This window comes from Amia ocellicauda, chromosome 4, assembly GCF_036373705.1.
Source record: "Amia ocellicauda isolate fAmiCal2 chromosome 4, fAmiCal2.hap1, whole genome shotgun sequence".
Classification (NCBI taxonomy): Eukaryota; Metazoa; Chordata; class Actinopteri; order Amiiformes; family Amiidae; genus Amia; species Amia ocellicauda.
This window is the reverse complement of record NC_089853.1, coordinates 10308144-10321668: the sequence shown is the minus strand read 5'-3', so window position 1 is coordinate 10321668 and position 13525 is coordinate 10308144. Positions and strand designations below refer to the sequence as shown.

The 13525-nt window shown below is 38.3% G+C and overlaps 1 protein-coding gene across 5 annotated transcripts in view; it reads left to right on the top strand.

Moving 5' to 3' along the window:
* lsp1a (lymphocyte specific protein 1 a) overlaps nucleotides 1-13525 on the top strand; it is a 66072-nt gene that overhangs the window by 29633 nt on the left and 22914 nt on the right. For all 5 annotated transcript variants that reach the window (XM_066700971.1, XM_066700972.1, XM_066700969.1 and 2 more), the window contains 5 exons: nucleotides 3905-4042; nucleotides 7989-8379; nucleotides 8534-8673; nucleotides 10860-11112; nucleotides 11613-11753. In XM_066700971.1, the coding sequence (XP_066557068.1) occupies nucleotides 3905-4042; nucleotides 7989-8379; nucleotides 8534-8673; nucleotides 10860-11112; nucleotides 11613-11753 (1063 nt within the window). The remainder of the gene's footprint in view (nucleotides 1-3904; nucleotides 4043-7988; nucleotides 8380-8533; nucleotides 8674-10859; nucleotides 11113-11612; nucleotides 11754-13525) is intronic.

The window sequence follows — 13525 nt, the reverse complement described above, 5'->3', positions numbered from 1 at the left end:
TTGTCAGGAAATGAAGGGGGAGTAGTGCAGATTCTGTGGAGTGGAAGAGCGTGGCGAGGGCTTAATCCCCTGCTCTCCAGCTTCTTTTCCCACTCTGCACTCTTTAACAGCCAGACTTGAAATTTTACTTTGAAAAATAGCATGTGGTTGAAGTGCCAGACCTTGCTGAAATGTGCCCATTACCCTTTGGCCAGTCTGATGCTAAGATCATGGAGTGTGTAAGGCAGTGTGGTGAATGATACCATCTCTTCAGCTAACCCAAAACCTTCACACCACAGTGCTGTTAAGCCGCACTGTGTCTGCCTGCGATTTGTTTGGTGATGCGTTTTAAAAATTGGTTTGTTTGTTTTTTCTGCAATGTTTCTCCCACTCCTGGGTGCCCACAGTGGAAACAATGTTCACATTTGGAAAGCAAACAAGTAAATATGTCTGTGTCAGATGCCTTGGATGAAAAATGTAGGAACAATAATATTTAAACTGTTCTGATTGGGAAAGAAGACAATGTAATATGCACGCCTGTTTCTTCTTTTTGCAACTGAAGTAACCTTTTGTGGCAAGTAATACACATAACAGGAAAACATTGTACCCATAGTGAATTAACATAGTATAGGTATTTAAGCACTACCAGTGTTTGCACTGGCAAACATTATATCCACAGGTGACGGATTTTAGTATTGAATGGTTGCTATGCTCCTGAAGTCCCCCCTCCAAACTCATAAATCATCTTCTCTTGCAACAAGTAATGTGACACCATCTAGATTTACATTTAATTTTAGCCTTTTTGTCTAGGTGAGCCTGATAAGACTGTTATGGATGTGGCAACAGAAAAGCAACCAAAAACATTGTCAGTATTATAAAATACAAAAAGATGAATCCACTGCTTTTCAGGTAGACCGACAATTATCACTCCAGTTTAAATCTTAGTCTAATACTTCTTTAAGACTCATGGGAAAGCTTAAAACACACTTTCTCTCTCTGATTAAGTAAATCTGGGAGATAATCTCTTGTTGATTGTGGATTGTTTTAATACAATGTGAGTGTCGTTTTTGTTTTTGTTTCCCCCAGCTCTCGTGGTGCTCCGCTCATGAAGACAATTGTCTCTGTTCAATCCGGGCTGTGCTTTGCAAAGCTGTGATGAATGCTCTGTCAGCATGGACGGCATGGCAGAGCTGTGTGAAATCTGTTGCCTCTGCTTGAGGCTTTTCCCCTCCAGCTCTGTCCCACAGGCCCTGATTGTGTGGTTTCAGAGATATGCTTCTCCAAACCTCAGCCTAATTACAGCTGCCATGTGACCTTTTAACCTGTTTTTTTTGTTTGTTTGTTTGATGCACCAACATGATGATCACATTCAGTGGTTCTAACAGGAAAAGTACAGAGATGAATGCTAGTAACTAAAAGGAAGGAATTAAGTAATTTCTACCTGTAAAAATTGCCAAGTAGGAAGACGTTTCAGGGGGGCTGTAGGGTAAAAGCACCATCTCTAAACCTGGATTATTTATGTCCAAAACCCAGCTTCCAAGTCCAAAAGTCTTTTGTGAAATCTAGAACCAGAGTCAACTGTCCCTGAAGTGATCGCGGTCTCAGGGTCGTGTTTTTCTGGGACCTTCTTTGTCACAATCAGTTTGGAAGGAGATTAAATATATAATATTACCTGACCCCTGAGAGACAGATGGGACGCATTGTCTAAGTCCTGCTGGTTTTGCTTTCCGAGCTCTGGGGAATGAAAAACATTAGAGCATAAGTGTGTGGTTAGAAAAGTGCTGAGCCTGGTGTGGAAGGATTCAAACTCTATAGAATTCAAGTCGAGTGTGGTCAGATAGCTGAGACTGCACTCTACATTTGCCTGGTTCTAGCTTTATATATAGAGATGTATGCAGAATTGGATGCAGGAAAAAAATATTTCACATTAGAGAATACTGAAAGTGAAGCTTGTGCTTGCTCAAAGACAATTGTGACATTTGGAGGACAATCAACATGCGTTAGACTAGTGGGTTTTTGAAGCACCTATGTTAATGATCTCAATTGCTTTCCTTGGGGCCATTGCAGTTGATGATTTTGTTTCCTGTAGCATATAACTTCGATAACTGAAGTTTTTTTTAGTATTGCAGAAGATGGGTTGTGTTTTGAAAGCACGGCTGCACTCGAGTATTGTGCCTTTGGTTCAAATTAGTAAATTGCAGCTTTCTGTAAACGAAGGAAACAACAATTGCTATTGAAACAACAAGTACCTGCTCCATCTAATATATCTGACTTGAGAGGCTGTGGTAACTGCCAGCAGCAGAACCTTTATCATTTGAAAATGTCAGTTGCAGTTTTACCCAATACTTTGACATAAAAGGACAACTTCACCAGCATTTACATTGACAATTGATTTTAAAGGGGCGTTGATTTGAACTCAAGTACATCTTTGTTTCTGGAATTTCTAATCTGTCAACAGGTGTCACATTCTGACTTAATTCTCAGTGGATCAGTCTCATGCTTTGGCATTTAAGAAAAAACTTTAGCCTTTGTTTCCAAAACAGTAATCGTTAATTTTAATGTTTTGGAAAATATTGTTTTAGGTATTTGTTTGAGGAAGTGTAGTAGCATAATTCCTGATTTTATGTCAACACTTTTGTAACTGGAGATTCAGAAATCTGTCCTAGTAACATTCCCATGATGATGATAAAGATGAAAATGAGAAGAGAATCCTATTTGGTTCAGCTTCTTATGAATGTGGTCCTCACAGCTGCCAACTCAGCTTTCTCCTCTCCATCTCTAAAATTCCACCAAAATGCCACCAAAATCCAGTCCTAGGAGGGGGGGGGGGAGAAAAAATCCTAATGAACCCCTACTGTATTAGGATTATGTCAGCTTAAATCAGTTTGCTTTTTCGAATAAAGCCTTGAAGGGCATGTTGCTGCACATTCATTCTGCTCTTTTAGAAAACTCTTTGAAAGGTTACTGTTGTCAGCCATCCCACCTTGACGATATGTCACTTCCTTTGCCTCTATTTACCTTTTAGAGACAGCATTGTTTGAAAGCATACACTCTTTCAAACCACCCATTTGGAACTGCTGTAAAATAAAGGAACTGATAATTTTGTTAAAGACATGTTTGCACATTGCGTACACCTTGAATTACTTTAGAATCCATTATTTTTTTGTTTAATCTTGGTTGAACCATGTGTATGAACGTGTTGCTTTTTAGAATGATTGTGCTTAATCTCTGAATAGAAAACAAACTTGATATATCAAGCAAGACAATTGTGTGTGCTTTTTCCTCAGACTTGTTTGATTTGGTTGGGTTTGGACTAGTTTCAATGGTGATCTGTTTGACTATTGGGATAAAACACAAGAAATTGTCAATTGTGAGCCCTTTATAGCAAGATAAATACTTCAAGACAAAATTTTCTCGAATAAAGAAAATGTAGAGACTCTCAACATTTCCATTGGTTGAGTCATGGTTGATGTTCGTTTAGGGAATCAAGCTGTTCCTGGCCTAGGCATCATAAATTTGTTTTGCAATATGGCCCTCTCCACAGGCTTGCTAAAGTGTGTTTATTGACCATGTAAACAATTAATATGTTACTTTTGTTTGGAGGTTTTCGCCCACAATAAGCACTAAATCCTGAAACCGATATACAGTTGGCAACTTACACTTCTTAAATAAAATTCAAGACAATGGTTCTGTTCAAAGGTCATTGTATATTTCATTACTTTATTTTTGTTGGACAGGGGGGGGTCTCTGCCAAATTAATGTTTATAATGTGACAGGGATTTTATATCACTGGCTGTTGCTATCACCTTCATACCACCTCGTTGTATCACCAGATTAATGCCTCTTGCCTTATTTATATACACACATGCACAATGCTGCCTAAACTTCTGTTAATTGGGTCTCTGTCCTTCCTTTTTGCCCTCAGACTGACTGCTCAGCGGAGCATAGAGGATGAGGAGGAGATAGCGAGGGAGCGTCGGCGGAGAGCACGAGAGGAGTTCCGCAGCCACTGTGGCTCCGGGGGCTCGACCACAGACAATGGGCAGCCATCTGAGGATAACCTGTAAGTTACGAGCTAAGGAAGGCTCAGCAACACTTGACCAATATGTATCTCCAATTGATCCTTTTAAAAGACTGACACTCTTACATTACATTTTTTTTCTTCTTCCTCCAGAAACCCTTTTCTTTGCTCTTTGAATACTTTTTTCATATTCTCCCTCTTCTTCAGAGCTTGTTTCCTTCACATAAATGCTCTATAGATTACAAGCACAGTCAGACTTCTTATTAACGCTTGATGGGAGTAGCTGATGCCGGCTGATTGATGCCTTTGAAGATGCTGACTACATTTACACAGACTGTAAAAAGCCATAGTTTTTGCCGTTTCAACAGTATGTCAAATGACATACGCATCAAATGACATGGCCTTCGGTAGTGAGGAAATTAAACAAAAGTCCTGGATGCGATGTGAGCATGATGCAGCCACCCAGAAACTGTACAGTATATCCTTGGGCATTCCCTAAAGTATTACAAAATTACATACAAACCTTCACTGATTTCCTTATTTCTTGAATTTGGGAAAAGAGCCCCACTGCATTGATTTTATCACAAAATTAATTTAGTTAATGATTATTCCCCCACAACTACAGCTATATCTAAGGGAAAGGATCACTCATTAACTGGGATTAACAAGCCAAAAGGAGTGAAAAAAACATTCAGTGCAATTCCTTTATAATTTTAGGCATCTGATATAAATGTCAGTAATGTTTGATACTTGACAGGAAGTTTGCACAGCTTTGTAGGTATCGCAATTCGAAAGTTAAATTTCATCAGGCATTGGACAAAAGGATGTTTGTCTTCAATATACAAGACCTATGTGAATTCTGGCTACATTAAGTGCTTTTATGAAGTTTATATTTAATGTTTACCATTTTTTTATGGAATGGGTGGTTACTTAAACAGACTGCAGTTTTGAAAACTGGTGGGCCCTTTTACTGGACACATTGTGTAAAAACATTCAGGATATGAAGAATGCTTGCCTGGGGTGAGGATGTTTACCACAGAGTTTAAACAGGGTCGCCAAAGGGAATATGGGCAGTCTCTCTCTCGCTTTCTCTCTCTCTGTGTGGAGGAGTCACAGCTGCTTTTTCATTACACAAGCGCCAAAGAATGTTTACTACAGTACTGCTCCGGAAACTGCAGCACGTCATTGCTTTAAACTTTGCTTGTGCATAACCTATGCCACAAAAATACTGAATCGAATGAGGGGAAAAAAATCAAATATCTTCTCCTGCTCATCCTCCTCTTCTTCCTAAGGTGATTTACACGTGCCACAAATATACAGATTTCAAGAAACATAACATGAAGAATAAGAAAATAATGTATATGACTTAACTGCTAATAAGAGTAATTCTGAGTAAAGTGCAGGATTCATTATATAGAAGCATCAAAACTAGTACAATGCAACCATTGCGTCCAAATTGTCTTCCACAAACTAGGGAGTGAGCATCATTTAAAAAGCTGTTGCCACAGACTCGCATACAATAGGTCCTTAGTACTAGGTCTTCTCCAAAGGACACAAGGAGTAATTCTTACTGCTTATTTTAAACGGACAGAATGACTAAGAATCACCATTTGTCTTACATATTTGATAGATTACTTTATAACCAGGCACTAAAAGCATGTTTATATATGTATATCAAAATGTTTTCCAGCATAGGAACGTCATTGTTAATATCTAGTTGGTTGTTAAGTGACATGAGCCTATATAAACTTTGCCTTTGTTTTGTTATTCATGGCTTGGACATCCTCTTTCTTCATATTTATAGCTTCCTTAGTGTTGCTTCCTTTTACTCTAAACAAACAGTTCTGAACTCACAGCAAGATTTTTTTTTGTGTGTGATAACTCTTTTGTAAAAAGACATTTATTTTTCTCATAACTGCCATGTCTACCTAGATTAAATTGATGAGCAATTCCAATATTTTTAAATGTTTGCCTGCAACAGGAGGTCAGATTTAATGTAATTTGCCATCTGGAACCATTATTATGATTATTTTTAATGGAGACCCCTGTGTAATCGCACTCCGGAATGTGAATCGCATTCCACTTCGACAGCTCCTGGAAAGATTTAAATGCATTTCCAAGAGTGAACACATCCATTACAGCCTTGGTAATGAATAAGGAATAGTACAAGGTGCATAGTGTATAATCAAAAATGCAATGTTTCACTTTCCTTTTAATTAATACAATATTTTTTGGCTTGCCGCTTGTCATTAAAGTGCAGGTGCAGATGTTTTGATGTAACAAGAAAGGTATTTTAATTTTATACAGGAAGAAATATTTTTTTCATTATAAATAAATACATATGTTTTTTTCTTGTTGTTTTTAATCCAAATGCAAGCCAAAAAATAAATATTTGCAGTGTAGATGTGTTTGTTGGTTTTGACCTACTTTGACCTATTTTTTACCTACCCACTGAAAGCATACTGCAGATATGAACTTGACAGTAGTTAAATTTATGACGAAAGAAATAGCCTGCCACTGAGTACAGGTTTCGGCCTTTTATTCAATCTATCCCTTACTCAAGCAAGTTTTAGAGCTTTGCTGCTCACCACCTCATCAGGTGCCTGCATTAGAAAGGCAATGAGGCTAGCAGAAATTATGTAAATCCACTGAAATAATTTAGCAGCCTATTCAAAATAACTACATAGAAGAAGAATCGTGGCAGGATTCCAATAATTCGATAAACTAATAAAGCCATAAAGATGCATTTGGTTTGGTTCTAGACCACACATGAGCAGTATGTTTGCAAAAGAATAAGCTTTTTGCCTTTAGCAACTGTTGTTGAGCGCCAAAGGGAGACCGCTCTTGTTTCTAGACACAAAAAGGCCCAAATCATGCGTGTTTAATTTCCCTGGTGTTCATGATCCTTTATTTGACCCTCTGAATCTCCTTTTTACTGTTTTATGACAATTCATTGATATGTTTTTACAAAAGGGTAGTTTTACATTTGTCAAGCATTATTGTATTGCTGTGTTGATGTGCGCCACCCTGAACAAGGCAATATATTCAACCTTATGATAAAGGGTTGTCCCCTTTTATAACTTATGCTTTCCTCACCTAGGTGACTTCTTACATACAGTACAGTACAATACATGCAGCGGTATATAATGCCTAAACTAATCTCTTCCATGTTACCTCATTCATAGTCTCTGGTCTTAAAAAAATAAAATAAATAATAAACATCCCCAAAACACTGGAACATTTGTTTCCCTCATTGCTTTTGGCAGTGTTAATTTATGAAGTTGCACTATGGTGTATATATATCAGAAGTGGGCTTTTAAAATGTTACACCTCATCCTGTTTTTCCATTCCTGGGGAGTGTAGATTTAGAGCAGAGTTTGAATTATATCTGCATGGGTGCAACCAACAGATTTATTAACATCATTGCCAGTTGATTTACCCAGCTGTTGAGTCTGTATAAGTCAGACCTCATGTGTACATGGCTGTTTAAAATCCCACTTACTTCAGTCAACGCAAATATTGCACAATATGCGTTTGCAATTCCCTCTCCCTTAAACTACTTTTGGTTGTTACTCAACTTCAAGAACAGTGATCTCAATGCGTGTATACATTTGAGGGTTTAAGAGATCTGGCTTTGAATGTTGTTGGCCCATTATCATCCATTATGCAATCATCTCTTTCATTAAATTGTGACACAAGCAATGCTGTTGTTCTTTTAATGTTTGAAAAATCCATAGAATCGTACCATATTAAAATGGAGTCCATTATTGAAGAACACTATTTTCCCCAAACATTTCCCCACCTTATGATATAAATATCGGTCTGCTGAATCTTTATCAGGCCCTGCATATCACAGTAGGCTTCATATCTTTGTCTGTTTCTTCTTGCATTTTTGTCGAATGCTCATTTTGCCCAGGTCTGTATTTGATATCATTGTTTAACAAAGAGCTCCTTGCTGAATGGAATCTGCTTTTGGTTTTACCCATAGCTATGATTACGAGTCCAAGACTAGCTGCCAGCCTGGGCTTGAGGAAGACGAGGGCTTCAGCGACTGGACTCAGAAGCTGGAGCAACGGCGACAGAAGCGTCTCGAGGAGCAAAGCCAGAGTGAGGAGGTGTGCAGCAGTGGAGCAGCCCACAGATCAGAGGTCACGGTGAAGAGCTGGAGAGCAGCAGAGGAGTTGAAGGATAAGGAGGAGGAGGATGACCAGTGGGAGAGGAACGAGAAGGAAAGGAGAGATCGAGATGAAGCCCTGCAGCGAGAGGAGAGGGTACACAGGGAGGAGAGAGAAGAAATGGAGAGACTGCAGAAGGAAGAACAAAGAAAGACTGCAGCCATCAGGAAAAGAGAAAATCTGGGAAGAGAAAGGGATGATGAGGTACTTTTCTCTGTCACAAAAATGGTGTCATTAAAAGCTATGAACTGTTCAATGTATAAATAGTTATGCTGATTGTGAAGAAACTGGTGTATCCTATGTGTAATGCATGTACCACGGTGCAGGGGATGATGGCTGTTGGAATTTGTGTTTCCAGGTTAAAGACAAAAAGAATGAGGTGAAGGTCTACAAATCCAGGGTCTTCCTGCAGCAGGAAGTCAGGCACAGCAACAGCAATGGAGATGCAGCTGAAGAGGAAGTGACATCACATCTTGTAAAAACTAAAAGGATAACAAGGTAATATACTAGAATAGGCAATTGCATCATTCAAGATGTCCTAAATAGTGTAAATTTGCATTTCAGAAAAGGATACATTGAGTAAACTAAATGGTCAATCTGCAATTCAATTTAGTCAACATTTGCAACCATAAGGTGATTTTGTTCTTCATTATGTCATTTTTACATTGGCAAATGGACTTGTAAAGAGTTTTTGTGACCCCTCCTTCCCTCTTCAACTACACAGTTTATTTTAGTTCCTTTTTAATAAGGAAACAAATAGAAAAGCGCGAACTTTAGATCCCTTCTAACAGCAGTACAAAGTGTTTCCGCAGGAAATTAGGAGTATAAATTAACATTCAATTTTAGCCTGTATGTTGTATATGTATATCCTACTAATATACGTTTTTGCTTCTGATAGCGCATATCACACTACTGCTACGCTGCAATAAAGACTCTTTAAGGGTAGAAATAGCAAATTTCATAATTTCCGTTCACCCAACATCCTTCCTGAGTGACCCTGTGTGTTCAGTCACAGCTGTCAGTGATGATACAGTTAGAAATGGCAGAGCAAAGGAAAACATCTTCCTCGTACTTCAAACTCAGGTAATAGAGTGCATTTCAAATCTTACTCAATGTTTAGGAAAATAATAAAAAATGAATATTTTTAAGTACAGCACAGTGTCTACTAGAATTATTGGATCTGTACATTTATTTTATTACCAAACTTTCCACTATAGACTGGGTTTAATTCAGTGCTCAGCTGGCATCTGGAACCTCCTTAGAAAGTATTTGTAATGTATTCAGATCATCCGTGTAATGCTTTCTAAGCCACTGGCAATTCCACTGTGACATTTGTTATCTGCTCATATTCTGACAAGTACTGACCTTTCAAGAATATTAAATTCAGCACTCCATTTTGCTCACATACTACTACATTGTGTGTTTTTTAGCAGGACTACTATGGAAATTGACTGAGCTTTTGTTTAAAATGTCTGCTCTCTGCAATAAACTATTTTGACATTAGTACAGCCTTATTTTCCCCTTTGAATATCAGTGTGTAACGTTTTAACCATGGCATGTGATTTAACATCTGAGTTTTCAGAGTAAAATATTCTTCACTTTATTATGTGCACGAGCCAGAAAATGTATTACGAAGTGAACCCTTAGTGAGTATTAATAATGCCCTGTGAATATCACTACCAGCACTCCTATGTCTGTTTTTCCTTTAAATAAATCATATTTATCTTGAGTGATGGTACATTTGTAAAGCAATTAGGATATTCTGTAACAAAAGACATTCATTGTGAAAGGTCTGTATACGTGTAAATTGGTCGTGAAATCGCTTATTTTCTATTCACTTTGGGCGTGGTTGAGACGAATCTCTAAATCTCTTCTGCTTTTTAAAATATTCTGTCATCTCCTCTCTGCAAAGATGCAGTAGCATAGTACATGTACAGTTTAAACTATTTGTAACCGCAAAACTATTTTTTTAATAATCATCTTTAAAAGATGCATGAAATGTGCCAGCTCTGTGAGGCCCTTGACCTTAGCAGTCCTGTGTGTAACTACTTTAGCAGCCCCCACAGATTGACAAGGGGGAATAAAGAGGTACCTCCAATTCTGTTCCACTTCAGTGCTCTTGTGATGCTTCACATTTCAAAGAAAGCTGCAGAGAACAAAGCTAAAAACCGCAGCAAACCTAAAGGTATAAAAGAGCAGAGCATACATGAACGGGCTCCAGTACTCCGTATACAGAGCCAGTGATCTGTTTGTGGTGACAGATGAGAAATTCACTAATGCTGTAGTTAGATAAAGACTGTATTAACTGTAGATAACAACTAGAAACTGTAGATTTATTTTATTTAATTATACCTAGTCCTGCTATAACCAGAACAATTCAAATAACCCGTTCTCTCATAGATTAGGGAAGTCTGATGTTTCTTGGTCGTTTTAATGTAGCTTGTGGTTATGCCGTAGGTAACAACCACAAGTCACAAGGTGAAACTAGGGGGAGGATATTTTAGGGAAATTAAAGGGATACCTTAAATTAACAGATACTGTGCATTGTTTCAGAGAAAATACCTTAAACAGGACTGGGATAATTTTAATATGGTTAGAGTGAGGGATATGTCTGCAGCATAGGAGCATAGAAAAGACAAACACTGATGCACTTATTCACTTAATCCTCCCCCCCACCCCAACAGGAGCCTCAGCCAGTCGCAGGAGGCAGAGGACGAGCAGGAGGTGTTCCTGGAGACGGAGCAGAAGCTGGAGAAGATACGCCGCAGCCACCAGGAGAAAGAGAGCCAGGAGTATGAGCAGCTGAAGCAGAAGCAGGCCGAGGCTGAGGTGGAGCTGGAGGAGCTGAAGCGGCGCAGGGAGGAACGACGGAGGGTCCGGGAGGAAGAGGAGCGCCAGCGGGAGCAGGATGAGCATGAGAGGCAGCTCAAGGAGGAGGTGAGCTGTAGCACACACGCCCTGCCTCAGCACACCCTAGGGATTTGATCATGATTGCTTGCTTATGTATGTGTTTAGGTTGTTAATTAAATAGTCCTGGTCCTGGACAGCCATAATAACCCTGTTGGTTTCATAGGTAGCTTTAAAACTGCAAGGGCTAATTTAGATTAATATCAATAAGTGGTTCCATTAAGTTATGAAGAGCTAGGGCAGAATGAATGCCAACATGTTCTAGGGCTTTGCAGGACCAGGAAGGTTATCAATGTTTTTGTCTTCTATTTATGTTATAAACTAGTTGACTAATTATTCTGGTACTAAAAAGTGATGTGGGTACTTACGTTAGCAGCAGATTTTAAGCTATATGCTATAAACCATAGCCTTTTTAATGAAAGAGTTGCTTTAAATTAATTTAGTAACTGGATACTGTAGCTAGAATGACAACTACAGGAAAAGCGTCCGACACCATGTTGCATATTGTCTGATTTTCAACTGCTATCCAGGAGGAGAAGAGACACATGAGGGAGGAAATTGAGAAGAGGAGGATGGAAGCTGCAGAGAAGAGACTGAAACATCTCAGCACGTCCAGTGCTGAAGGAGACGAACCCTTCAGTCCTCTCAGCCCTAAAAGCCCCACTTTTAAGGTAATGACCTTCAGATCTCCTCAACGGATCCAGATTAGGATAAGGTACCATATGGGGGAAGTAGAAAATGAATGTGTTTAGTGTTGGTTTAATACCTTAGTCAGCAGTGGAAAGTAGTGTTTTGTCATTAAACTAGAGAGAAAGATACAGAATATTCTCTTGATTTTGCACCTTTTATTTTCAGTTTTCTCCTTAATATTTATTCACTGTGCTGTAATTACATTGTCCAATTTTGCCTAGTAAAAGGCTTTTCATGTTTCCCAAATGGACAGTCTTGGAGTTCCAGATTCTCCTTCAAAATAAACCAAACTTCAAGTTTAGTTTAGTCCTTGAAAATGGACTTTGCCATGCAAAATAGATAGAATGTATGAATCAGTAATAGTGCACTTATTATATATTTAAAAAATAATAGTAAGAGCCATGTGTCCATTTATCATATATACTGAGGATGTTTTTGTCATTTCAACAGAAACTGCTTATTCAGTTTTATCCTGTAAGTTTTGTGTGGTGAAACCTTTAGTGCAACTGTGTGACTGAGGTGTAAGATGCATCCTTTTGATTGCATGTTATCCTATATGTAATGTTTACTGATGTACAGTACAAGCTTTGATTAGTAGGAATATATTGATCTCATGGCTCCTTTCAAGAAATACATTGAATGAATGTATATTGTTTTACTAAGCCCAAATAAAATGTAGTTAAAATCCAGACAGATGCATCAGACCATGGCCACAAAACAAAACCCATAGTAATCCAGGGACATGTATTATAAAAATGCTTTTCTTTTTGATTTAAAATGCAACATGACTTGGTGTATGTTATAAATATATGTATGTGCATACTTTGGTAAATCAGTCTCTGTCTGACAAGTGTGTCCAAATTAATCCTTTTTGTAGTGCTTCACTAGTGCTCGTGTCCACAAAATCAACTATCACTTTATACACCAGCACTACCCTCCTTCCACACTGCATCACACTCAATGTCAAGCTCATGAGCTTTTCCAATGTACGATTCTATTACTTCTGTTAGTATGGACATGTGCCAGCAGCAGGCAGAGGCTTCTTCATGTTGAGCAGAGTGGAATGGCATGGTGGGCCCCTGTGCATGTGTGTGTGGCCTGGCGTTCTTGCCCCTTGTGTTGAGACATTTGCTAAATTTCTTCATGTGTTGAAAACCAAGAATGAGGGTGAAGAAATGAATGAAGAAATGTCTTCAGGTTTCCTGTTCTGGCAATGGCATGATAACGTCTCAGGAAATGAGTGTTTGCTGTTGTGTGTTGCATGTGCTCTTTTTGTTTGTTTTAAACAACCACAAAAGCATTTATGTGTTGTACTACTAACTTCCTAATTTGAAGTGTTTGAATTTTTCCAGTTTGCGTTGCATCCTTTCCCCTATTTTGGAAATGTAGCACAGCCTGCACTTTATTTGTTTACAGAATATTAATTATGGGATAGAAAAGGACATCTCATGGTTTCCAAACACAAATTCAGTAATACAATTTCAGTAATTTCGATACTCACAAAAATAAAAAATACAATTGGATTTTTGCAAGGTCTTGGGGGAAAAAAAAAATTATAATATATATATATTCTGTTGTGCAGTTAGGTAGGCTTTCCTAGGGTTTGCTGTGGAATATGTAATAACTCAAAAAATTGTTTCTTACTATTATTAGTGTAGTTGGGGAAGCAAAAATCTTTCAAAGCTTTCAAAACCCTTTTTGTAGGATTTTTTGTTTTGTTTTTGGTCTTTAATAGTATGCGTGTAATAGCAGT